At 43.3% G+C, this 27,525-nt stretch overlaps 2 protein-coding genes across 7 annotated transcripts in view; one reads left to right on the top strand and one right to left on the bottom strand.

Annotated features, from left to right (window-relative positions):
* LOC141495857 (protein shisa-5-like) overlaps positions 1-24,545 on the top strand; it is a 52,841-nt gene extending 28,296 nt beyond the window's left edge. For 3 of the 6 annotated variants that reach the window (XM_074197665.1, XM_074197666.1, XM_074197667.1), the window contains 3 exons: positions 19,882-19,997; positions 21,817-22,026; positions 22,897-24,531. In XM_074197665.1, the coding sequence (XP_074053766.1) occupies positions 19,882-19,997; positions 21,817-22,026; positions 22,897-22,976 (406 nt within the window). In that variant the 3' untranslated portion in view covers positions 22,977-24,531. Of the gene's footprint in view, positions 1-6,917; positions 7,144-19,881; positions 19,998-21,816; positions 22,027-22,896 lie in introns of those variants that run through there. The other 3 variants (XM_074197670.1, XM_074197668.1, XM_074197669.1) reach the window with 3 other exon arrangements.
* On the bottom strand, positions 24,356-27,479 carry TREX1 (three prime repair exonuclease 1). Its single transcript, XM_074197664.1, has 2 exons — positions 27,419-27,479; positions 24,356-26,087 (listed from the first exon to the last, which is right to left on the bottom strand). Exon 2 carries the CDS (start codon positions 26,081-26,083, stop codon positions 25,088-25,090), a length of 996 nt encoding a protein of 331 aa, XP_074053765.1. The 5' UTR covers positions 26,084-26,087; positions 27,419-27,479; the 3' UTR covers positions 24,356-25,087.
* Between the last annotated feature and the right edge of the window lie 46 nt (positions 27,480-27,525).

Genomic DNA, 27,525 nt, shown 5'->3' with positions numbered 1-27,525 from the left:
CATTCCACTCCATTGTAAAAGCTTCCTCTTGGTTCCTATGTGAAATATCTTAGCCCCTTCTTCCTCTCCTTTCTCTTCCTCCCGGTACTTTCCTTTATCACCCATTGACTCCTTTATGGTGTGGATTCTTTTTTTTTTTTATGGTGTGGATTCTTAATAAATCTTTGGTTGACTGATCCCCACTTAGTGGTGGGACATGCCAGTTGGCACAGTTGCCATACTTAGGTCTGAGTTTCTAACCAGGAGGCTCCCTGGTGGGCTGGATTTTAACAGTCTCCTGTCACCAGCTGTTTGTTTTACACGGACACATCCCTCTCAAAGTCATTATACTTTATTCTCTGGAGTGAGGTACAAATGGAGCAGGTCTGGTGACCCAGAGTTGTATTTGGATGGTAAGCCACCACATGTACTAAGTGAGTACATCCCAGCACATCTTGCCCTGGGTTCTCCCTATGCCATACTAAGCCTCTGCTTGGTGTTTGGAACTGTGACTTTTTGTGGAAGTTCTGAAATGACCTTGCAATCTAATGGGAGGTAAGATTAGGCTGTGACCAATACATAAGTAGGTATGATTACAGGTAGAATTGTGGCCAGGGCAAAGGACATATGTAAAACGAAGTGCTGTAAAAAATTTGAGGAGGGGGTGCTCAGTTTCACCTGGGGTGGGGGAGGGGACCTGGATGAGGGAATGCTTTGTGGAGAGCATTATACCTGAACAGAGGAGAAGAATTTCAGCCCAATGATGAAGGAGCACATTTTAGGTCTAGGGCCAGGCCAGAGCTTGTCCAGTTTGGCTTTTACATGGTAATTAGGCCATTAATATTTATTAAGCACCTACCATGATCAGACACTGTGCTAAGTGTTGTTGATGGATACATAGAAAAACAAAAGGTATCCCTTGTCTTCAAGAAGTTCACAGTCTAATGGAGGAGACAACTTGCAAGTAATTAAGTATCTACAAACTGTGTACACGATAAATTGGAAGCAACTAGGGAAGGCACTGGAATTAAGAGGGCTTAGGAAAGTCTTCTTATATCAAGATGGAATTTTAGCTAGACTTGAAGGAATCCAGGGAAACCAGGAGGCTAAGATGAGGAGGAAGAATGTGCATGAGGGGGCAGCCAGTGAAAATGCCCAGAGATGGAGTGATTTGTTTGAAGGCTAGCAAGGCGACAGAGTCCCTGGGTCAAAGAGTTCATGGGGTGGGAGAGTGGAAGGAGAATAAGATGTAACAAGACTGGTAAGGTCAGGGTCTACGTTATGAAGGGTTTATAAAACTGGAGTGGGGAGAGACTCATGGCAGTAGAACTATAGCAGGCCATTGCAGAAGTCAAATGGGAAGTGATGAGGACCCAAAGAAGTAGGTGGGTTGGAACCAGATGATAGAGATTCTTCAGTAGCAACTTAAGAAGTCTATATTTTATTTTTTTGATGGAAGGCAGTTTCAGAAAGTTTTTGACATAGGTCTGATTTGTACAATAGGAGGATTATTTGGGCTGCTATGGAGAGCTAGGCCAAGGAGATGGGTTAAGGCACAAAAAGCATGATAATAGTTTAGGAGAAAAGTAATGAGGTGCTGAATTAGGATGGTCACTGAGTGAAGAGGAGATGGATGACTTATTTGCCAAGGTTAACTCAAGACTTGGTATTTGATTGAATTTAGTAAGATGGGGAAGAGGAGAAAAGTTAAAGATGACTACAAACTTAGAGTCCTAGAGGAATGGTGGAACCATCAGCAGAAACAGGAAAACTAGAAGGAGATAAAGATTTTTAAGGAGATGAGTTCAGTTTTAGACATAGTGAGGTCAGGGTGCTGATAGGACACCCTGGTAGAGAAGTTCATAGTAATATTTAATAAATGTTAAATTGAATCAGAATAGGACGATGCTACAAAAGCTAAAGGAGAGGGGCGGCTAGGTGGTTCAGTGGATAAAGCACTGGCCCTGGAGTCAGGAGTACCTGGGTTCAAATCCGGTCTCAGACACTTAATAATTACCTAGCTGTGTGGCCTTGGGCAAGCCACTTAACCCCTGTTTGCCTTGCAAAAACCTAATAAAACAAAAACAAACCAAAAAAAAACTAACAACAATACATAATTATGCCAATGACAGAACAGCCAAGTAGTCAGGATTTAAAACTGACCCTTCTTTTCCTCTTTGACACCATCTGTCCCTTGCACCTTGTAGTTTGGATAGTGCTAATCCCTATACATTTTGTCTCTGCAGTTTGTAGAAACCTGTTTCTAGGATGGCTTTCATCCTTTATTCAACATTCTCTGGCTTTGACTATTCAATCAGGTTTTGTTTTTTTTTTTAGTTTTTGCAAGGCCACACAGCTAGGTAATTATTAAGTGTCTGAGGCCGGATTTGAACTCTATCCACTGTGCCACCTAGCCGCCCCTCTTATGATCTTTCAAAGGTCACTATTATGATTTTTAGTACTAGTGTCTAGGTTATCATGGAAATTTTTTTTTCCCTCCCCCACTTAGGGATGGCTACCACCGGACACAAATGGGTTATATACATATACATATATATATATATATATATATATATGTAAAATTATTCTATACATTCTTCTATTAATCAATTTCTTCTCTGGCTGCAGTTAGTTCTTTATTTTTAATTTATATATTTATAATAATCAAAATGACACTGAAAATTATTCTTTTTTTAAAAAATTTTTTCAAGGCAAATGGGGTTAAGTGGCTTGCCCAAGGCCACACAGCTAGGTATGAAAATTATTCTTAAAACAATATTTCTGGGGCGGCTAGGTGGTGCAGTGGATAGAGCACCGGCCCTGGAGTCAGGAGTACCTGAGTTCAAATTAGGCCTCAGACACTTAATAATTACCTGTGTGACCTTGGGCAAGTTACTTAACCCCACTGCCTTGCAAAAACTAAAAAAAAAAAAGCCATTACAACAAAACAAAAAAAATTCAAAGAAGCAGTTTTTAATATATATATATTTCTTTTGCAATGTGGCTAAAATAGAATTTTACATGAATTAACATGTAGAATCAATTTTTTTATTTGTCTAGGCAGTTTTTAAAATAAGGAATAATTTCACATGCTGTGTTTAAAAACTGGCCTGCTTCTTTGTTTTTCCTTCTGAATTTACTTAAGTTCTTCTCTGTGCATTTAAAAATATTTCATTGTCATTTTTTTAAAAATTGTATTACTATTGCTAATACCTTCCTCATACTTTCACAGCACCCCACTGAGGTCATCTCTGGTTCCTGCCCTTAGGGAGCTTACTATCTAGTGATATGTGAGACATCAAAGCAGATGTCTCATGATATTACATGATATTACATAATAAATAGATCAGTGAGAATATTAAGGACCACTGACCACTTGTATCTAAGCAACAGATATAAGACTCTTTCTGAAGACACAGATGAAAAGGCAACTTTTAGAACTCAGCTATTTGTCTCTCAAGGAATGATGATACAGTTCCAAAGGCAGTAGCTGACGTTACAAATCTGTATTGCATAATCAATTGGACATTCACTGCTATTAGGCTACTTATGAATTCACTCTTCCATTCTGCACAACACCTCCTCTAAACCTGTTCATGCCTCTTTAAACCTCCCATGACTCCTTCCCCCACTCCCACTTTCTCAGCTGAGAACTTTGCCTCCTTAACTTTGAGCTCCTCCCCTCTTCCTCATTCCCTTTTCCCCTAATCTCTTTATTTATCCTCATTTCACATGAAACAATCTTATTTCTTATTCCTTACCAAGACTGTTTCCTCCAGCAGATTACCTCCTTTGCCATTTCCATTTTTCCATTTATTTCCAATCTCTCCTTGTTTATTGCTCTTTGTCTACTGCCTACCAACGTGCCCCACATCTCCCTCATCCTGAAAAAACCTTTACTTGATCCTTCCTCCCTGTTAACCATAATCTTATATCTCTATTGCCCTTTGTTGCTTAAACTTTTTGAAAAGGCCATCTACATTAGGTGTCTCCACTTTCTCTCCTCTCACTCTTTTCTTAACTCTGCCTTCTGATTTTTATTATTCTATGGAATTTGCTCCCTCCAAAGTTACCAATTATCTCTTAAATGCCAAACCCAGTGATTTCTCCTCAGTCCTTATTCTCCTTGACCTCTTTGCAGCCTTTGACTCTGTTGATCATTCTCTAATCCTTGTTACTCTCCTCTCTCTAGGTTGTTGGGACAGCACTCTTTGCTGGTTCTTCTGTCTCCTGGACTGCTCCTTCTCTGTTTACCTTACTGGATCCTCTTCTAGATCACTCTCTGACTGTGGGTGTCCCTCTGAGTTCTGTAGAGGAACGTTTTTTCCCCCTCTCTGTTACTTCCCTTGGTGATATTATTAGGTCCCATGGATTTAATTACCATCCAGATTATTTGTTTACCTTCACTCTCACATCTCCAGATGTCTTTCAGACATCTTGATTTTAAAATCAATATTTCCAAAATGGAACTCTTTTTTTTTTTTTTTTTTTTAGGTTTTTTGTAAGGCAAATGGGGTTAAGTGGCTTGCCCAAGGCCACACAGCTAGGTAATTATTAAGTGTCTGAGACCAGATTTGAACCCAGGTACTCCTGATTCCAGGGCCAGTGCTTTATCCACTACACCACCTAGCTGCCCCTAAAATGGAACTCTTAATGTTTTCCTCAAACCCTCTCAGCTCCTATCTTTTGCATTTTGTAGAGGACACCACCACCATCTTCCCATCCTTTAGGCTTGCAAACTAGGAGTCATCCCAGCTTCTCCAGTCTCTCATTCCCTCCTGCCCCTGTATCCAATCTATTGAATATACCCCCTTCTCTCTTTGATACTACTACCATCACTCTGCTACAGGCTCTCCTCACTTCTCACCTTGATTATTGCAATAATTGCTGATCAATGTACCTGTGTCTTTCCCCACTCTTAAATGGTCTTATGTTTTCCTAAAACAGAGGTCCAATCGTGTCACTCAGTAAACTCCAGTGGTTTTCTATTTCCTCCAAGAACAAATGCAAAGTGCTCTGTTGGCCATTTAAGACCTTCCATAACCCAGCCCCCTCTTGCCTTTCTAGTCTTCTTACATATTATTCCTCAATATGGACTTTTTTGATCCAATGAACTGGCATTCTGGCTGTTCCACAAGATGATTAAGAGCTCTTAGCATTCTCAGTTTCATTATTTTTCTTTTATTCAAATCATCTCGTGAAAATTATTAATATGAAAATGATCTATGTAATTCCACATGTATAACCTATATCTGTCTGATGGTTGACCGTTTCAAGAGGGGTAAAGGGGGAGGGAGAGATAGAATTTGGAATTTAGAACTACCTCTCAGTATCCTTTGTGGCTGTCCTCCTTGCCTGGAATACTCTCCCTCCTCTACTCTAGCTTCCTTTAAAGTGCCCTCTAAAATCCCACCTTTACAGGAAGTTTTTTGTAACCCTTTCTTAATTTCAGTTCCTTTCCTCTGCCAGTTATATTCCTATTCATTCTGCATATAGTTTTCTTTTTAAATATTTATTTTTATGTTGTCTCCTCCATATTCGATTGTGAGCTTCAGGAGGGCAAGGATTATCTTTTATGTCATAGCTATCACAACACATAATAGTTGTTTAATAAATGTTTATTGAATGATTAATTGATCAGTTGAAAGATCAGTTGGTGGTGGGAAACTTCCTGCTGAGGAGTACTGAGGCAGTTGTTTCTTAAATTGGTAAGAACTGAGAACTGTGCAGTCTTCAAGTAACCTATATCCAGGATGAGATAGATAACTTCGCAGGATCTGTCAGATCACATGATGCCTATTCATTTCTAGTGATTCAAGTGGACTCAAGTAATACTGATCAGAACCAATCTAGAAATCATTGTTAACATTATGAAGTCTTGGGCAAGAAGATGAAGCCTTAGGGATACAGGTGATGGTTTTTACCACTGCTGCCAATTAAAAGCAAGGATTTAATAAACGAGGTAGGAAGTGGAATGTTTGTTGGTCAGGTGGGTAAATACTGGTTGTTTTTGGGTTATTTTAATATGTACTTTTTATTTTATATTGTTATATACATACATATCATTAGTGCTTTCCTTTCTCTGAGCCTCAGTTTTCTCATCTGTAATATTAAGCAGTGGATTTAGATAATCTCTCAAGTCTCATAGCCCCAAATATTGAGATTCTAAGAATTTCAGTTGAATTTGCCTTGGCACCACCCCCAAGTTAAGTGACTTGCCCAAGGCCACATGGCAAGTAAGTATTAAATGTCTGCCTCCCTAATTGAACTCGGGTCCTCCTGACTCCAGAGCCAATGCTCTAATCCACTGAGCCACCAAGCAGCTCTGGGGTTACCTTCTTGAACGAAATAGAGAAGTATTAGGAGCAAAGCCTTGACAAGAAGAGACGTCATTAAATTGGAAGACAAGGTCTACTTATATAAAGAATAATTTGGCTGGACTGGACTCTGGGCTTTGGGGTTTGTTTGGGGTTATTGTACTGGCCGGGGCTAGGCTTGGGGCTCCAGCCTTTATGATCCAGGTTGAAGTTCTGAACTTGAATCTAGGTTTTGACTATAGTTTGGGACCTTGTCTGATTCTAGACTTACAGGCATTAGACTGGGTTCTGGGATTTGGCCGTCTATTGTTTAAGACTCGTTTCTGATACCAGGATTAGCCATCTAGGCTTTGGCCCAAGCTGGGGCTCTAGGTTTTGACCCTTGGACCAGAAGAAGGCTAGGTTTCGAGGAGACGGGATCCCCTTCAGGAACAGGGAGCAGAGCCTTAACAGGAAGGTTGAGCTAGTGTTTTGGGTGAAGTTAAAGTCCGGGCAATGGCAGAAAGGATGGCTTTTCTTTGGGAGGGGACTTAATGAAAGCATTGTTCTCCCAGCTTCCTCCCCAGGGGAAGGAGGGAGGGAGGGAGGGAAAACGCATGTGCTGTTGGGAGGCTCTGGGAGCATGCCCAGGTATGTCTGGAGCTCCGACCCACTCCTTGTCTTGTCCTCTGACGTCAGAGGGCTAGGACTTGGGCCTCTGGTGGGGGAGAACTGAGGCAGTTTCTGTCCTTACCGGCGCACATGTTTACTTTCGTTTTCCCCTAGAGGGGAGGAGAAGGAGGAAAAGGAAAACAGATCAGGGGCGAGTAGAGGAAGTGCCTCAGTATGTAGTGGAGCCAAAGATGGGGTAAGTGTGGGGAGTCTGTGTATCTGGTCACCCATCTGTGGGTTGGTCAGTGCACATCTCCACTGGGGTGCTTGGTGGGTCCGGCCTGTGTCCATTTTGTATCAGTGTTACGTGTAGACATTAATTTGTAGGGCTCACCCTATGTGTGTGTGTAGGAATGGAGCTGATCGAACCCCTCAGGGTACCTGCCAGCCCCTTCCATGCACTGTGACATCCAGGAATAATTCCACAAGCAAAGTCTCCTTGGCTGGAATGTTCAGCTTAAGATTTGTCCATCGAAAAGCATCTCCTGCACCCCCCTCCCCCTTAATTTCTCCATGCTTCATTTAAAGGCGCATCTGTGTGAATCAGAATGTTGTTATGATGGCAGTGACCTGAGCAAATGTTGCCTTGCTTCTAAATTAAATGGAGACACATTGGTGAATTAGGGCTTTTTCCTTATCTGCCTTCAACCAGTACTTCCTGGGCATTAAGGATCCAGGCTGGATGCCCTGGTAACTGAATGGTACTGTGGGAGAACTTGCCTTATCTGCTACTTATATACCCAGTGATGGGGGTGGGGCAGGGGGGGAGAGAGAGAGAGAGAGTTTGTGTGTGTGTGAGTGTGAAAGTGTGTGTGTGTGTTGGGTGGAGGTCTTTAGGGATAATGGGATAATGTTAGGGGAGAAGAGACTGAGAGACTAATAGACACAGAGACAACTTTCAAGGTATGGTAATAACCTCTAATTATCTACCTAAACCCCTGGGATTCTGATTGTTCTGCTCAGGGTCAGAAATCTTTTAGCTTGAAACCTCTTTTAAATAAACTACACTCTCTTCAAGCCCCCTCTCTCCCTTTTTGTGCAAGGGGAGGTGGAAGAGAGAAAATAATTTTGTTCATTGGAAAAAATAAAAAATTTTAAAAAGAAATTAACCAGCTCCTTTTATCGGGAAACAGAAACATATTTTGAGGTGACTAGAGGTCACCTCTACCAAAGGGGTCTGTTTTATATGTGGCTGTGGACTAGGCTAGATTGAGGCTGGTCTTTGAGTTTGGAAGAAAGGAGAGGAAGGAAAATACCTTCCCCTGCCCTAAGGGAGCTAGGTGGGATATACATGAGATTATGAGCATTCCCAGTTTCTAGCTCCTGAGGAGACTCTGCTAAGGGAATGTCAGAGGTCTAGAATCTTATTATTTAGAAAAAAAAATACTTGGATTTGGTTGGAATTGGGGGCATTTAGGGGAAGTCTGGAACTTTGTCAGGGTCATAGGATCATTCATTCAACTATCTGGAAGGTACTTTTGAGGCCATCTACTTCAGTTTTACATTTGAAGAGGCTGAGACCCTGGGATATTAATTGATTTACACCTGATCAGTTTGGGGTCCAAGGTGGAATTTTGAACCCTGAAGGAAATGGGTTGGGATTGTTTACATTTATTTGTAGCTGTTTGCTGAGCTTTCTGAGGGATTTTGCAAATGAAAATCTCCACTACCCTGGAGTGGAGACCTTTAAAGTTTGGGGGAGTTGTTGGCAGCCCTTCCTTGATCAGATCCAGAAGGCAAGATAGGAAGCTGCTTTCATGTGGCCCATGGTTGAGGTTTGTAAATGATAATGATGATGTTTGACCTTCATACTTGAAGAAGACTTTGACTTCAAGGAGGTGATGCCATGACATGAAAGTGAATTGGATTTGGGTGAGAGGAAGTACTGTACTGAGAGTCACCAGGATCACTTGTTTCTCCAGAGCCATCTGAGTCCAGTGGCCAAACATGAATCAGCACAATAGGAGATAGCTGCTATTCGAGCCCATCAGTGTCAAGTGACTTGCCCAAGGTCGCATAGTAAATGACTGAAGATGGATTTGAAAAGTTCCTCCTGAATTCAGGGCTGGCATATCTACCCACTGTATCATCTAGCTGCCCTTTTTTTGTATCATTGCCCCCTTTGTCAGTTCAGTGAAAGCATCTGAACCCCTTCTCAGAAAAATGTTTCTAAATGCACAAAAATGAAATAGACAGCATTTAAAAGACAAATTCTATTATCAAAATACTTTTTAAAAATTCATGGTAGGGAGGCGGCTAGGTGGTGCAGTGGATAGAGCACCGTCTCAGGAGTCAGGAGTACCAGAGTTCTTAATAATTAGCTGTGTGGCCTAAGGCAAGCCACTTAACCCCATTTGTCTTGCAAAAGCCTACAAAAAAAAAGAGATTCATGGTGCCCTGGTGAGGATGATTTGGGCAGGTGAGTGGTTGGGGGAGGGGCAAGATGAATGGAACTAAAGCCTTTGAAACTTAGGACAGGTTTCTCTTGTTTGTAGTCAGTAGGTTGGACTGGACTTTGCAGTACTGAGATGAAATGAGAAAGAAGGTGGTTGGTAGGAGGTGGATCAGTGACACCTAATGAAGTAGGGGAATTTTTTATTTTTTTTTAGGTTTTTACAAGACAAATGGGGTTAAGTGGCTTGTCCAAGGCCACACAGCTAGGTAATTATTAAGTCTCTGAGGCTGGATTTGAACTCGGGTACTCCTGACTCGAGGGCCGTTGCTCTATCTACTATACCACCTAGCCATCCCTTTAAAAAAAAATGTTGTATAATACCTTACATTGACACCCCCCCCCAGCCATCTCTTTGTCCTATCTGTAGTCACTCCAGATCTCAGAGGGACCAAAAGAGGGAGTGATACAATCAAAATTGGGATTGGAGGTATTTACTGAACTTTGGAGACTGATCATCCCTATGGGGATAAAGTCATTGGAGGCTGGCCTAGATAGTCTGTTCCTAGAATCCGCAGTGCCAGCTGGCCATCCAGCCTAAAGTGATGATCAAAATCAGCTCCATTTGGTTCAGAGCTGTTTGGAGAAAAGGCCCTTGGGAAAGGGTGGTGGGAAAAGACCTTCACTGCCTCTCCAGACTTGGTCATTTTAACCAAAGAGAAAGTGAGAACTCTCTTATAGGATGAAATAGCTTGAGACAAGTGGAGCCCAGAGTCTTGGCCTGGCTTCTAGAGGCAGGGCTGGTTTGAAACTTCAGTTTTGGTCTTTCACTGATTTAGACTCAGCTTCAGGCTTGGGCCCGCCCTTCCTGAGGCTGAGGCTTGAGGTTTGCCTTGAGTAAAAGACATTTTTCTTAAATAACCAACTGGAACAGAATCTGCATGATCCAAGGTAGACAAGTTTAGTCTTGGGAGTCTTATGTTCCAATGGCCTGTGGAGACAGATGCTGGAGGCCCATGGGTGGGTCCTGGGTATTTATAACATGCAGAAAGAGGTGTGAGCACATATGGACCCTGACAGAGGGCTTGACCTTTCCCTTCCTCCCCCAGGACCCTGTTTCTTTATTTCTAGAGGTGGGAGACTAGGGGTCTAGAGCCTTCCCTTTTATATCAGAATTTTGACAGTATTGATTAGCTTTTCCTCTTTTTTAATTTACTATGGGTTTAAAGCAGAAAGGGACCCTAGAGGCCTTCTGGTCTGATCCCTTCATTTTAAAGATGAGTAAACTGAGGGTTAAGTGACTTGTCCAAGGCTTTGCTGGTCATAAGTGAGAGGGCCAAGATTTGAACCCTGGAACTCTTCATTCCAAAGCCAGTGATCTATTTCTGCCTTTGTACTTAGCAACAAACCAATTGAAAAAATATGAATAAATTGACAAAGCCCAAAACCCCTTTCACTACTCCCAGAAACTAAAGTTAAAGCCATTCTGAGTTTTTCTTTAGCCTCAAACTTCCACCAGAGAAGACTGAATGAGAAAGGCCCACCTCCCACCTGACGGTCCCTTCACCCTTACCCAAGTTCAGCTTGTTCACTTGCCTTTTTTAAGCTGTGCATAGTTCCAGTGGCCTTCCAGCACTTGACACAGGACACAAACCAATGGGACCCACAGAGGATTGGGTACTCTCTTCCACTGCGGGGGAAGGGGAACTGTAAGTAAAGTAAAAACCAAAACTATTTGTAAAATTTGCTCTTTTACAAAAGAGAAATGCAGAAATGGTAGAAGCCTCAGAGGAATTCTGAGTTCATAGTATCAAGAGATGGAAAAATAAGAGAATCATAGATTTAGAAGAAGGGGCTTTAGAGGCATTCTAGTCAGACTTCTGTCTTTTACAGCTGAACAAACCCAGAGACATATTTTTTTTTTTTTACAAATAAGGCAGCTGAAACCTAGGGAGAGGAAGGGCCCAAGGCAACAGAGCTAGGATTTCAATCTAGGGCTTCAACTCCAAATTCTCATGATAGCAAAGCCTAGGACAGTCAGGATTTTTGTTTTGTTTTGGCTGTGTTTATGAGGTCTCCAAGGGAGAACTCCCCATAGTTAATAAAACTCAGATGATTTCATGATTCTTGGTAAACAAAATCTCAGAAAGCTTTGATGGGGGTGGAGATTGGCATGGGGAAGTAGGTAAAGCCAAAACTAAGAAAATTATAATTCTTTGAAAATAATCTCTTTCTAGTACAGAGTCAACTGTATTCAGGCACAACCCATCAACAAGCTTTTATTTATTTTTTGAAAGTTCCATTTTATTTCTGAATTCTTTCCATCTCACCTACCAATTGAGAAGGCAAGAAATACTATATCCATGTATCCATGGAGTAATGCAAAATATTTCTATATTGGCCATTATTGAGGTGCACTCTATTGGGTTCTGGGGATATACAGAAAAAGAATGAAATCATCTCTATTCTGAAGGAGTTTACTTTTCTGCCCTAGAAAGAAAGAAGCATCTATCATATCATATTCCAGTCATTACATTATATCACATCCCTGGGGGATAGGTACTATTATTAGTTTCATTTTACAGTTGAGGAAACTGTGACAGTTAAATGACTTGCCCACAAAGTTTTCTTAGACTGGATTTGAAGTCAGGTCTTCCTGACTTTAGACTGAGCCCTGTAAAATCATTGTTTTGCTTTGAAGTTTGAAAGCTAGTGATTTGTAAAATGAGCACTTAAGGATTACAGAGGACCCACAGTGAAGCCGGATATCCTGCCTCTTGACAGATTGGTCAATTTGTGTGTGTGTGTGTGTGTGTGTGTGAGAGAGAGAGAGAGAGAGAGAGAGATTAGTTTTATTTTTTAAAACTAATTTTTTTTAATTTCAAAAAAGAAAGGCATTTTCTCAGGCGGCATCCCATCTTTCACACAGAAATTCTCTTATCCCCACCCCTGTACCCTTTATCCTATGCTATAGGTAACCAGGAAGTAAATAGAAATGCAGTCTATGGCATAGGACTCATGAAATAATCTGATGAAATGGAGCTTCACTTTGAGGTCTAGGAACATTTCCTAGGTGGAGTCCCGGATAGGCCTAGAGCATTTACAGGATGCTGGGTGGATAGTTGGTTCTGTGGTCCATCATAGGCTGCATCTGAAGGATCTTTGTATGGGGATAAGGAATATGATTAGTAAACAAGAGTTTCCTGGGTGGGGAAGGTAGATAGTATGCATGGATTTTCTGTGGTGGTGGTGGTGGGGGGGGGCTGCAGCAGCCTGGGAGGGGGAAGAGGTATGGTGGGATGGCTAGGATTGGCCAGAGCTCACCAGTCCGCCAGCCAGCCTCAGGAATAGAACTGGAGATCTGGTTAGAAGGTTGCATGGCATGACAGGAAGATCTCATGAAGGAGAAAGATCATTGGCAAATTGATGTGCCCTAAACCTGCAGAAGCAGACAAGAGTCAGATTGTGGAGATGCATCATTATTCTAATGACAAAAAGGAGTAGGACAGCAGACCTGTCCATTAGAGATATTATTTTTTTTGGCAGCTCTGCTGAGGATCATTAGATAGCGAAAGACAGGAGGCTATTGCAGTAATTCAGGCAAGAGATTGTAAGGTCTCCCACCAAGGTGGCTCTGGCATGAGAAGGAAGAAGGATGCGGGAGGTGCGATGGAGATAAAATTGACGAGATTTTCAACTGATATAATATGGGAGAGAGACTACGGGGTAGAGCATAATTGTGAAATTGTGTCCCTAGGTTCCTGGGAGGATAATGATACTCTGAAGAAAAATAGAGAGATATTGGAGGGAAAGATAATGAGTTCTGTTTTGGACATGTTGATTCAGGTAGAGATTATACAGTAGGTAGGTGGTGATGTGGGATTAGAGTTTAGGAGAATGTACTTGGAGCTAGAAATATAGGCATAGTTAGCTGTCAGAGTGGATAGAATTGGGAAGACCTGAATTTAAATCCAGCCTTGGACTCTAATTGGATGACCTTGGGCAAGTCATTTTACCTATTTGCTTCAGTTTCCTTACCTGTAAAATGGGAATAATCATAGCACCTCTGAAAATTAAATGAGACAATAATTATAAAGCACTTAGCAGGGTGCCTGTATAAATGTTAGTGCTCTTTATATAATGTAGCTGTTAACATTATTGATATAATGGTTGAACCTACGGGAGATAAGTTCATAGTTAGACCTCTTACAAGATTATCCTGTAGAGGAATCTTAAGGGGGGAGGAGGATCAGGAGAGAGCAATGTCATGAAACCCAGAGAAAGAAGAGGACATTGAAAAGTGATTGAACAGTCCACAGTATCAAATACTACAGAGAGGTCAAGAATGAGAATGATGAGAAATGGGCTTGTGGATTTGATCACTGAAAGATGATTGATCTGTAGAGAGAGCAGTCTAAAATAATGGCCAAGACTGAAAGTTGGTTTCTTGGTTACAAGATTGCAAAGGATTGAGAAGTGAATGAGAGGTGAGAAAAAGGAAGCAAAACCCCAGAGACAACTTTTTTTAAATTTTGTTTTAGTTTTTTTACAAGGCATTGGGGTTGTGATTTGCCCAAAGTCACACAGCTAAGTAATTATTAAATGTTTATTAATTTTTTAATTAAAAAATATTTTATTTTTTTCCAATTATATACACAATGGTAGTTTCTACCTATCATTTTTGTAAGGTTTTGAATTTTACACTTTTTCCCCTCTACCCTCCCTCCCCTCCCCCCCAGAAGGCAGTCTAATAATCTTTACATTGTTTCCGTGCTGTACATTGATCGAAATTGAATGTGTTGAGAGAGAAATCATATCCTTGAGGAGAAAATAAAATATTAGAAGTAGTAAAATTATGTAGTACGTAAGACACTTTTTTTTAAAAAATTGAAGGTAATGGACTTTAAAGTCTTTGTTTAAACTCCACAGTTCTTTTTCTGGGTACAGATGGTATTCTCTGTTGCAGATACTCTAAAATTGTCCCTGATTATTGCATTGATGAAATGTATTGGTCAGTTCTTGCAAACCAATAGAAGGGTATTGCGTTTTTATATTTTTAACAAATTGGTTCAAAATCTGTTAAAACTCTGAAGATTTTTAAACGGATTAGAAAGTTATGTTTCCAGGTTTTCTAAGCGTGCACATATGAGTATTTTTCTAGGAGACACAGATTCTGTTTTCTGCAATAAAAGCTGACTTTGAATGCCTTGTTATAAGTCAGTGACTTCATGCTATCATTATGTAATGTCTCCTGGTATAACATAGTTGGGGGAGGTTCATCATCCATCTTTCAAATAAGCTTCTTGATACTTAGAAATTTCTTTTGACTGACCTTGTGGGAAATATTTAGCTCATCCTTATGACTGATAAGAGGCTGGTAAAATGATGAGAAGAGCTCTCATGCCACAGTCAACCCTTCTGCATTTGGGAGTATGTCTGTTCTTTCCTTAGGATGTCCTGCAGATAGCTAGATGGTTCGTTTGAGGGAGGAGGGGTGGAAAGAGAGAGACATAGATGACAGAAAGATAGACTGTCTAATGGTGATGCCAGTTTTAGTCCATATATTCAATATTAGTAAAGCTTAATTCATATCTTGTTTTTAAAATGAAAATAAGTGTGTACAAGTTTTAAGATTTTCATCCCCTTGCACACTTTGGAGACTGTTTGGAGATCACTTTGGAGATCATTCTCCAAGGCCCTTAGGTTATCTTCTATCCCTGAATTCATCCTTGTTGATCTCATACACTCCTGTGCCTTTTATAGTCAAGTTTTATGCAGAAAATTCTCTAATTGTACTCAACTGTTGAATACAACCTTTCCTCTCCTTCCTAGCTCTTGTCCCTGGTCTGGTCCAATCTCTACCAGGAACCTCAAACCTTACATTCCTCAAAGTGAACTCATTTACCCCCTAATTTCTCTGTCTCTGATAATGATACTACTAATAATGGCTTTGCAGTCATTTTGTCTCCTAATCTTGGAATCATGTCTCCTTTAACAACCTTCTCAACATACCCCCCCCCCCCCCCATCCAATCTGTTGCCAAATCCTGTCAATTCTATCTCTGCTTTATCTCTGGAAACAATGTCCCTTCTTTTCTCACATTGCCACCACCCCAGTTCAGGGCCACCTAACCTCTCACCTAGACTATTAGATTAGTCTTCTAATTGATATCCCTGACTTTCTCCCTCTTTTCCAATGGCTTTTCCAACTGCCTGTTATTTGCCCAAATCATTTTCCTAACATAATCAGAAACTTTCAGAGGCTCCTTATTATTAAAATATAAACTTCTTATTTTGGTTTTTAAACTCTCCACAGTTTTGCTGGAACCTTCTTTATAGCCCAGCAAAACTACCTATTTTCATTCTAGGGAAGGAGGTAGATAAACAAAGGGACTAAGCCTCTATTTACTTATTTTTTTCAATTAATTTTTCCAACTGCCTGTAAAGATACAAGAATCATTTATTGTAAGGTTTTGAGTTCCATATTTTTCTCCTTTCTTTATCCCCTACATAGAGTAATATATATATAATAGAATAAACATTTATCAAACCTTGTTAGCTGACATACTACCTAGAAACAGTGGCTAGAGAGCTGGCTGAGCTTTGGAATCAGGAAAACCTGAGTTCAAATTTAACCTTGAACCCTTAGAAGTTGTGTGACCTTGGGCAGGTCACCATGTTAGCTTTAACCCAATTGAGAAAGAAATGGCAAACCATTTGCCAAGAAAACTTCATGGACAGCATTGGGCACAGGCTAAAGGAAATTTGGAAAAAATTGAAACACTAATGCATTATTAATGGAGTTTTGAATTGATCTAATCATTTTGGAGAATAATTTGAAACTATGCCTATAGGGCAATAAAACTATGCTTACTCTTTGAGCAATATCATTCCTAGAATATGTATCCCAAAGGAATCATAATAAAGGGAAAAGAAGCCCTTTTTCTCTTGACCAAGAATTGGAAATTGAGGGGATGGCCATCAATTGGGAAATGACTGAATAAGTTATGGTATATAAATAGAATGGAGTACTATTGTGATAGGAGAAAGGATGAGCAAGCAGATTTCCCAAAAAACCTGGAAAGACTTTAATAAACTGATCCTAAGTGAAGCGAGTAGAACCAGGAGAACATTGTACAAAGTAACAAAGCACAGTGTGAAAATCAACTGTGATAGACTTAACTCTTCTCAAATATAGGAATCAATGACATTTCTAAAAGACCTGTGTTGAAAAATGGCATCCCTATGCAGAGAAAAAGTTTTAGAGTCTGAATGCAGATTATTTTCACTTTTTTGTGTTTTTTTTTTCCTTGTGGTTTTCCCCTTTTTGTTCTGATTCTTCTTTCACAACAACTAATGTTGTGGAAATATACTCCCAACTAATGTGGAAATATGTTTAACATGATTGCACATGTATAATCTTATCAGATTGTTTGGTCTTGGAGACAGGAAAGGAAGAGAAAAATTTGAGGGTGAGAAACATTTTTTACTGCATAGAAATAAATATTAGAGAGTTCTGAAGGAAATATGAGAAAAGTAGGAAAATAATATATTGAAATTATTACACCATTTAGAAGGAAAATCAAAGCTGTACAAAGTAGAGATTGGAAATTTCATGTTTAATCCTCATTTTATGATTTGTATGTATATATGCAGAAATACCTTCATTTGCATTGTCAAATTCAAAAGGAATTAGGTCACCAAGATTAGAGAATTAATCAACTGTTGACCAAACATGTTGAAAATGAACGTTTTTTTTTTTTTTCACAATTATCTAACTGATTCCTTGAATGGCAAATAGACTGTGTCCAGGAATATTTTCCGAAGTTTTCTCCCATTTGATAGAGCCTTCCAGTCCAAGGACTCTGTTGCCATGAGTTTCAAGAATCCATGGCCACTTCCAAGTAATAGCATATTCCATCCAAAGTGAATTTCTAGCTTCTGTAGGCCGGGTTTGATTCAGGCTTGTCTAGTACTCCCAAGTTGATATTAGACATTCACAGACCAGCTATGAAAAACTAGATTTCCATAGCCAGAGAAGAGAAAGAATCCTGAGGCAGGATACAGCATGAATTCAGTTAGGCAAAAGTTTCCAATTTCTTTATTAGCTTTGTTGGTTCAAAGGTCTCAAATCTGAGGAATGAGAGTTTCAGGTGCCTCCTTGTGGTGCCAGATCTTGTGGTCTAACACTGACACTTGAACATGTGGAACCCCAGGAAGTAATAGCAATGGCCCTAGACTTAGTTCTCTGAAGCCAGATGGTTCCAAAGGAAAAAGTGAGACTGGTGACTTTGCACAGCATCCACCTCAGTGTAATCTAATTCATTTGCCTGGTATCTTATGGTATCATCTCCCTGATGTCATAGTCTTCTTTGAGAATACAGGATAAATAACATCCTCTATGAGTAATAGGAGTGGGTGCCACTGCTGGCAAGTTGGGTTACACTGCTTCTCCATTTTCTTTTTTTTTTGAAGAGAGAAAAATTTGGAACTCAAAATCTTGTGAAAAATGAATGTTGAAAAAAATTAAATTTAAAAAAATTGTGAGGTAGTTGCTTTTCTGCTGTTTTTCATTTTGAAGAAATTGAAACAGACTGAGATTTATCCAGGGTTACAGTAGTAGTGCCTGAGGCTAAATTTGAACTCAGGTCTTCTTCTGATGCTGGGGCAATTAGGTGGTGCAGTGGATAAAACACTGGGCCTGGGGTTAGGAAGACCTGAATTCAAATTGAGCCTTAGACCCTTAGCTGTGAGACCCTGGGCCAAGTCACTTAAGTCTATTTGCTTCAGTTTCCTTATCTGTAAAATGAACAGGAGAAGGAAATGACCAACCACTCCAGCATCTTTGCCAAGAAAACCTCAAATGGGGTTTCAAGGATTCCGACTAGACTGAAATAACTCAACCACTTCTGATTCTAGAACCAGTAGGCTAGCCAAAGTGCTTGCCTTTTTTTAAAATCTGTGTGTTGGCTCATTCTGTTGCCTGCGATGCACGCTTCCTTTTCTTCCCATCACCTGTTGAATCTCTTCCCTTTCTCTAAGAGCCAACTGTAGTGCCACCTCTAAGTTCTGTTACCATGGGGGTCAAATTGAAATAGAAATGGGACCATTAAATCACACATAAAGATCCCTGTAGGTTGCTGGTGTATTTAGGAAACCAAAATGAACGTTATCTATGTCATATTGTATTTCTATTTCTTTTGCTAAATATTGCTCAATTATATTTTAATCTGGTTCAGGTGACATGACCTGATTTGGAGTCTGAAATATGGGTTCAAATTCTTATGTGTGTCTCTGTTGGTATGAGATATATTGGGCAAATCTCAACTCCTGAACACCTGTTTTCTTCTCTGATGGGGCTGGGACCAATTCTATCCCACTAGAGGAGTTTGCTTGAGGCTGGAAAGAAAAAAGAAAAGCCCCTTCCCTCTGTATTTATTTTGTATTTGTTTTTGTCTATTTTGGGATTAATTTGCCCTAGGTGCCTGTATTCTTTTGAATGACTTCTAGGATTTTTTCCTACTCTGAGGCCTAAATGATAAGCCTTCCAGAATCCTGGCTTAAAACTGAGCAATATCCTTTTTTTGGGGGGGGGGGGCGGGGTATGGGGTTAAATGACTTGCTCAGGGTCTTACTTAAGTTTCAAGTATTAAGGCTTCATTTGAACTCAGGCCCTCCTGACTCTAGGGTAACCACTGCTCCACTTAGCTGTCCCTGAACAGTATCTTGGAGCATTTGACACATATAAATCATTTATCACAATCTCTCATATCAATTATTTGAGTACTTGTCTTTCTTCCTTAGATTCTTTTTAAAAATATATATATATATATATATTTTTTTTTTAGCAAGGCAGTGAGGCTAAATGACTTGCCCAAGGTCACACAGCTAGGTAATTATTAAGCGTCTGAGGCTGGATTTGAACTCTGGTCCTCCTGACTCCAAGGCTGGTGCTCTATCCACATTGCACCACCTAGTTGCCCCTCCTCCTTAAATTCTTAAGGTCTTTGAGAGATAAGTAAAATACTTTTTTCAGTCCTCTTACTTGGGGAGAGCCCACCTCTAACTTTACTTTCATTCATGAAATTCTGAGGGTTAAATATTTTATCCTAAATTTAAGCCTCCCAGTTCAAGGTTCTCTTTTTTCCTCTGGACTAAATAAAGCTTTCACCTCTCCCTCAATGGGAGGCCCAGATCCAGGCCCCTGCCTTCAGAGAACACAAATCAAGTTGTGTACATATCTGTAGCAGGTATTAGATTAGTGGTAATTGGTGTAAGGATTGTCGTAAAGCAGAGAAAATAAATGTTTCTATGGTCAGAGATGGTAGAATGAATGGAAGGAAGAACCACAATGGGTTACTGCAGTGTAGGTAGACCTGCTACGTCCTTTGGGTCCCAATATTGTAAATACTTTCTGTCCTGGACATCATGGGTCATGATAAGATTGAGAGGACATGTTTTGGGAAGATCTATGTATAGGGTAATAGGAAGTCCGTAGAGATCGAGTCCATAAGCTAGTCTTCCTTTTGATTTTTCCCTTTAGTTTCGGGACATTCGTGGGCATTGGAGCCACTATCTTTGTGCTCATTGTGGTCACCATCATCCTCTGTTTAACGTGTTCCTGCTGCTGTTTGTACAAGATGTGTCGAAGGCCCAGACGTGAGTTTAGCCTTAGTTCCACCTTCCTTTTCTTCTACCACCTAATCCGTGTAGATTCATTCTTTCTGAATTTTCCCTATCCTCCAATGTGTCCCCTTTCCAATTCTTGTTTCCATCCCTTGTCCAACCTCTGTCTCTTATCATCCATTTTCTTTTCTCATTCATGTCCTTGTTCCCCATACATTCCACCAGACTCTGATAATCTCTTCCACCCCAGCCTTTACCCCTACTTTCAATTCCATTCATTTCCCCCAAATTTTAACTTCTCTTACCTTTTTCTACCTTTTAAACTGTTTTTATCTGCCTCCCTGCTCCCCACTGAAGCAGTTTTCTCCATTCTTAACTCCTTCCCATTTCCCCTTCCCTTTTTTGTTTTGTTTTGGGGTTAAGTGACTTGCCCAAGGTCACACAGCTAGGTAATTATTAAGTGTTTGAGGCTGGGTTTGAACTCCTGACTCCAGGGCCGGTACTCTATCCACTGTGCCATCTAGCTACCCTCCCTCTTTCCCTTCCTCTTAAAATTTTTATGGTTTTTCCTTATAATTATTTGTGGGAAAATGTTTATCACCAAAACTGAATCCTTTCAAGTTTAAAAAAAAAAACCAGTTGAATAACAGTAGGGTCCTTATACAAGAACCACATTTGATGATGTTTATAACATTCTGATTTAATAGTCTGTTAAGATAGATTAGTTTCATTATCTATTTTCCTGGGTCCATTCTTTTCTGTTTTTTTTTTTCTTATTTCCATTTAACATTTCTCTTTCTAGTCGCCCTCTAGGCTAACAGGCAAAAGAATGGTTAACTCAGTGTCTGTGTGTTGGGGTGGGGCGGGGGGGAATAAGATGCAGTGTATTGGGTCCTAGTACTTGGTTATGGCCATGTGGTGTCTTACTCTTTGTGACCACGTTTGGATTTTTCTTGGCAAAGATACTGTAGTGGTTTGCCATTTCCTTCTCATTTTCCAGAAGAGGAAATCGAGGTAAACAGGTTTAAGTGACTCAACCAGGGTCACATAACTAGTAAGTGTCAGAGGTCACATTTGAACTCAGATCTTCCTGATTCCAGGTCCAGACTTCTTATACCCCTGTCCCCCTGTTCTGTGCCAGATCCTCTGCTTCTCTATTTTCATCTCCTTGCTCTTGATATTCCCTTTTGTGTCTTCCATCCTCTCTGGTGGGCTGTGCCCACCCATCTCTGTGTGCATCTGTTCATGGATCTCTTTGCCCTCCTTTGTCTCTCCTCCCACCCCCATCTTGTGCCCACTTCAGAGTCCTGAGCTCTGGCCAGTTCTGATATGCCCTGAGCTCATCAGGGTCTCCTTGCCCATCTCTTCTCTGTATTCAGGGCCTCTCTGTGTCCTAGTCTGTTTCCCCCTCCCCACCCACCCCCTTATGTTCTCACTGTGCCATAGCTGATTAATTTTTGACAAATGACATTAGCTTTTTGGGCTTCAGAACTAGGAAGTTTGAGATTTTCCTGGACCTAACTTCCAGGAATCACTGGGAATCACTCCTTTTTTCCAGAGAGGGGCAATTCTGTCTTTTGAGCTCATCCATCTCTGGGGTCCGGGGTTTGTATGTGGGTTTTCTTTGTCTCTGCATGTGCCATGAATTTCTCTGGCCATCCCAGATATGGATATTTGTGACTTAGCCCAGAGCATGTGAGGTTGGGGAACATGGAAGAGTCATGCTCAGTTCCTGCCCCCCAAAATGACCTTTTTCATGGACACCTTAGAACAGAGAGGGAAGGTCTTGGGAGACTTAGGCTTTTGATGGTCTAGGAGAGAAGAAGCCTTTACTCTATTATTTTCTTTGCAGCTGTGGTGACGACCACTTCGACTACTGTGGTCCACTCTCCATACCCACAGCAGCAAGCTGTACCCCCTGGCTATCCTGGGCCCATGTACCAAGGCTATCAGCCTATGCCTGTGCAACCAGGGATGCCAGTTGCGCCTTATCCAACTCAGTACCCACCACCTTATCCTGCCCAGCCATCTGGACCTCCTGCCTACCATGAGACTCAGTCTGGTGAGTACAATTAGGATTTTATCCTTCTCCATTTCAGGGCCCAGATCCTTCTAGCCACAATGACTTTACCATTTTTTTTTACCTCTGGGGATCCTTGTTATAAGAATCATTCTCCACTACCTCACTCTTCCCCCCCCACTTTGTTTTTTTTTTAGGTTTTTGCAAGGCAAATTGGGTTAAGTAGCTTGCCCAAGGCCACACAGCTAGGTAATTATTAAGGCCGGATTTGAACTCTGGTACTCCTGACTCCAGGGCCGGTGCTCTATCCGCCCCTCCCCCCTTTTTAAAAACAGTCTTTGTACCCTCTGAAGCTCAGAGGCTTTGTTTGGGGTCACTGACCACTTTCCCCTCTAGTTACTTGTCCCTCTGATCCCTGAGGCCCCTGTACTAATATGCTTTGCTAATTGTACATGGCTGATGGGAAATAATAACCAATATACTTTTTATTCCAATTATATACAAAGGTAATTTTCTACATTCATCCATTTGCAAGTTTATGAGTTCCATATTTTTCTACCACACAACCAAACCAAATTTTTTTTTCTTTTAAGTTTTTGCAAGGCAATGGGGTTAGTTTTTTTTTGTTTTTTTTTTTAATTCACTCTGGCTCTGATGGAGGAATCTGGACTAGGAGATGTGATTGTGACTAACCTGGAGGGATGTTTTCTTAAAAGACATCTGATTTAAAAAAAAATTCACACTGGCTCTGACAAAGGAATTTATACTGGGGGATATGATTGTGACTCTTGTGACTCATCCGGAGTAGTATCTTTTTTTTTTTTTTTAAATTCACACTGGCTATGATGGAGGAATCTGGACTGGGGGATGTGATTGTGACTAACCTGGAGGGATGTCTGTTTTGTTTCTCAGCAGGTGCTGGATTGCCATACCCTGTCAGCCAACCTCCATACAACCCTGCATACATGGAGCCTCCAAAGACTGCCTATTGAGCTGCTTCTATGTCCTATCCCCTGAAGCCCCCTCCTTTTCCTCCTCTTCCCTGTCTATCATTGTGTGTTCAAGTGTGTGGGAATATGTATATCTGTGTTGTGTTCTCCTCTCCCGAGTAAAAAGAAAGCTGGATGTTGTTCTTGTAACATTCTGTTTCCCCACAATATATGGGCCAGGATAAGGGACAGAGAAGTGACAGTTCCTAAAAAAAAATCTCAGATTATTCTAGAAAATTTGGTCTGATTTTTCCAAGTCACAGGAGAAAAAGGAAGAGATTGTGAAACCAACATTAGGGAAATGTTTGAGGGGCAATCATGAAAATGTCCCTGTTTCCACATGGCTTTTCACATGTTACGGGTTGCTGCCCTTGACTTGAAGACCAGAAGCGGCTTCCATCTTGGTGCTGGTTCCTGAAGACCTCATAGAAGCCAGGTCCTCCACCAGCCCTGATGCTCAGAGGGCGGACATCAGCAACATGGATCTGAGCTGAAAATGGAGTTACTGGCTTTGGGTCTGTGATCCTGTCAGCTCTAGGGTATTTCTTTAAAATTCTTATCATCTCTCTACTGGCCAATAGGCATTTTCTGATACTACCAACATAATTCATTCTTGGCTCCTTCCATCTCAGGGTCCCTGGTGGAGCCCCAGGCCTTCCTCTCCATCCAATCTCATGTGGAAAGGGGAGTAGGTAGAGATATAACCCTCCAGGCTGCTAGGAAGAACTTGGAGCCAACCAGGAGGGTGCCTCTGGGTGTGTTCTGGAAAGTGGGGGAGGATTCTCTTGAATCAGAGGCTTGAATTGTTCCCTTGATGTAGATATTAAGCAGATTTGGCCAGACTCCCATGAATAAATCCTGCCCCTTTCTTTCTTGGAGTAGAGAGATAAGATGGCTCAGTTTTATTGTCTGAGCCACTTGCTCTCTCCCATTAATTCCTTTGTCAGGAAGGACATCCGGACTCAGGTTTGTCAACCTTTGCTCTCTCCTAATTTTTTACAAACTTATTGCAGCATTGGTAAGTGTTGGGACCTGTATTTGTCTCCTGAGGCAAGAGATTTTGATGCCATTTAAGCTGCAAGTAGCATATGCACAGGCTTGCCCCTGGTGGGTGCGGTACAGGGTGGATAGGGAAGAAGTAGAGGAAGAGGACAAGGCCCCAAAGCAGGGGCCCCAGATTCCCTATCCAGATCCTCGTCATTCTTCTGTAATGTGTGGGAAATGGATTGAGATGATTTTTTTTCGTAAGGGTACCTTCCAGCTTCAAATTGTATGATCCAGCTTGGTTCCCTTCCTTTTCAGTTAAACCTCTCCCTCCTTTCCCCAAAGGAGAGGGGTAGATGGAATATCATTGAGGACTGGTTATGGGGTTGGCTGGAAGAGGTGGGGGTGGGTATTTGATTTCAGGGCACAGGACTTGCCTGGTCTCATCTTTTGTTCTCTCATCGATAATCTGTTGCTTCTGTGTGTTCTGTGAAGAGGCCTGTTCCTGTTTGGGCCAAGCTCCCATTTGTAATAAACCTATGGATTTGGAAATGACTGTTCTGTAGTAACTCCAAGGGGGGGTATTGGGGTTTAAAGGAGCTTCTGGGTCCTACTGGAAATGTTAGTAGGCTAATCAATTTAGATAGGAGGGGGCCTCTGAGCGATGACCTTGGATTCAGGCTGTGGCTTAAAAGTCACTGGACAGATGAGATGTGGGGGGGGGGGGTCCCTGAAATTTGCCCTTTAAAGATCGGTAGATATTTGTCCTCTGCCTTCATGGGGCTAAAGTGTGGAGGTTTTCTCAGGCCCTGATGGTGGCAGCTGGTCTTGGCTAAGTAACCAGATTCTTCTCACTTCCCTTTTTAGATTTACAAAAATAATTCTCCAAGTCTGTGTTGCTTAGAAGGGTGTGTCTAGTTGGTCATCCTCTCCTGATAGGCTTTGGGATGTTGGGGTACAATACAGAGGCCAGGGGAGTTGCTGGACCAGGCTCCTTAGGTTCTTTTGGTGGGAATCTAGGCCAAAAGTTTTCAGGGTTTTTTTTTTTTTTTAAGGTTTATTTTGCATCTATGAGCTCCTCCCTTGGAGGACCTGATGATACCAGCTGAGCCCCTTCCCAGGCACCATAGTTAGGGTGACCAGGGCACCCAGTACAGAGCTACTGCCATGGTCAAGATGATCAAGGGGCCCAACATTGCCAGCAAGTGGGACACGTTCAAGCGTGAGGTGCTGGGGATGCTCCCAGATGTGGAAGGCGCCTGGGATCTGCCTCTCCTCCTCCTGCCCGCCGGGCTGGCATCCCCCGATGCGGCCGTGGCAGCGGCTGCCCGTGGCTTCTGGCGTTCGCTCTTTCTTGCCGTCTCACCGGGAGACCCCCTGTCGGCGGCGGCGCCCACCTCGTTGCCCACCTCGTTGCCCACCTCGTACATGGGTCTGACGCCGCTGAAAGGCCTGGCGTGAGCGTCCAGCCAGTGCAGCAGCGGCTGGGGCCTGGCCTGGCAGATGCTGACCAGGGCCAGGACGTCCCCCTCCGCCGTGTGGGTGTCCGGCGGGGCCTGGCCGAACAGGCGGGTGTAGACGTTGCCCAGACTGTAGCTCTTCCTCGGGCCGGGCTCCCGGGGCCGGCCCGACCTGTCCAGCGCCCTCATGGCCGCGATGCTGTCCGCACAGAAGACGTCCCCCAGGGCGTCGGGGCCCAGCCCGCAGCAGCCCAGCTCGGCCCGCAGCAGGGGGAAGTCGTAGCGGTCCCCGTTGTGGGCCACGAGGCAGACGGGCGCGGGCTGCCGCCCCAGGAAGGCCCGGAGGAGGCCCACGAGCCCGGGGTCGAAGCCTCGCCGCCCGTGGGCCGTCAGCAGGGCCGTGCTGAGGCCGGTGAGGCCGCTGGCCGCCGCGCTGCAGGCCTTCCCCGGCGCCACGCACAGGCACAGCTTGTCGGCCACGCGGGGCAGCGCGGGCACCGGGGAAGGGCCCGCGGCCGGGGCGGGCTGCAGGGCGCGCCTGTGGATGGCCACCAGGCACAGCTCCGTGACCTTGGGCTGGGAGAAGGGCAGGCCCGTGGCTTCCAGGTCCAGGAAGACCAGAGTCTCCATGAGCCCCGGGGAGGCGGCGGCGGCTTCCAGACCCATGGACCTGCGGAGACACAGCGGAGCTGGGGCACGCGGGGCACAGGGAGGCGCCGGGGCAGGGGGCCGGGGCACCGCCTGGAAGCCCCCGGCCCGAATCTGGGGAATGCCAAGGGGGTGCAGGGAGGGTGACTCACTGCAGCAGTGGAGACAGAGCAGAGAGACAGACAGAGAGAAGGGAGGAGAGAGACAGAGAGACACAGAGACAGACAGCAGAGAGAGAAGGGAGGAGGGAGACGGAGAGACAGAGAGGGAGAGAGACAGAGTAGAGACAGACAGCAGAGAGAGAGAGAGAGAGAGAAGGGAGGAGAGAGACACGGAGAGAGACAGAGACAGAGAGGGAGAGAGACAGTAGAGAGAGATACAGAGTAGAGACAGACAGCAGAGACAGAGAGAGAAGGGAGGAGGGAGACGGAGAGACAGAGACAGAGGGAGAGAGACAGAGTAGAGACAGACAGACAGCAGAGAGAGAGAGACAGAGACAGAGGGAGAGAGAGTAGAGACAGACAGACAGCACAGAGACGGAGAGAGAGAAGGGAGGAGAGACACAGGGAGAGAGACAGAGTAGAGACAGACAGACAGCAGAGAGAGACAGAGACAGAGAAGGGAGGAGAGAGACACGGAGAGAGAGACAGAGACAGAGAGGGAGAGAAACAGTAGAGACAGACAGCAGAGAGAGAGACGGAGAGAGAGAAAGGAGGAGAGAGACAGAGACAGAAAGGGAGAGAGACACAGAGTAGAGACAGACAGCAGAGAGAGAGACACGGAGAGAGAGAGAGTAGAGAGACAGCAGAGAGAGAGAGACAGAGAGAGAGAGAAGGGAGGAGAGAGAGAGACAGAGAGGGAGAGAGACACAGTAGAGACAGACAACAGAGAGAGAGACGGAGAGAGACAGAAACAGAGGGAGAGACAGAGTAGAGACAGACAGACAGCAGAGAGACAGAGACAGAGGGAGAGACAGTAGAGACAGACAGACAGCAGAGAGACGGAGAGAGACAGAGGCAGAGGGAGAGACAGTAGAGACAGACAGACAGCAGAGAGACAGTAGAGACAGACAGACAGCAGGGAGATGGAGAGAGAAGGGAGGAGACACGGAGACAGCAGAGGCAGGAGGGGCAGAGCTGACGGGCGGAGGGAGCGGCAGAGACCAAGCGGACAGGCAGCGCGTGCAGCCCCGGGCTCGGCGGCCGCCGCAGGGGGGACCCTGGGCCCCGCGTCTGGAGGACTTCTCTCAGAAGACTGAATTGGGGGGCGGACGGTCTGGGGGCGCCCGCGGCCCGGCCGGCGTGGGGCCCCTCCCCAGGACGTGGCGGGCCCGGGGGTCCGCGCGCTACTCACGTGGCGGGGGCTGGGGGGTTTCGGGGCGCCCTCCCGGCTCTCAGGCTGGACTTGCGGGAAAGGAAAGCGCAGCCCGGGAGGGGCCGCCGCCCGCCCCCCGCCCGCCC

The sequence above is a fragment of the Macrotis lagotis genome, chromosome 8 (assembly GCF_037893015.1).
Source record: "Macrotis lagotis isolate mMagLag1 chromosome 8, bilby.v1.9.chrom.fasta, whole genome shotgun sequence".
Lineage (NCBI taxonomy): Eukaryota > Metazoa > Chordata > Mammalia > Peramelemorphia > Peramelidae > Macrotis > Macrotis lagotis.
Note: the sequence above shows the minus strand (reverse complement) of the source record. Positions and strands in the feature narration are given on the sequence as shown.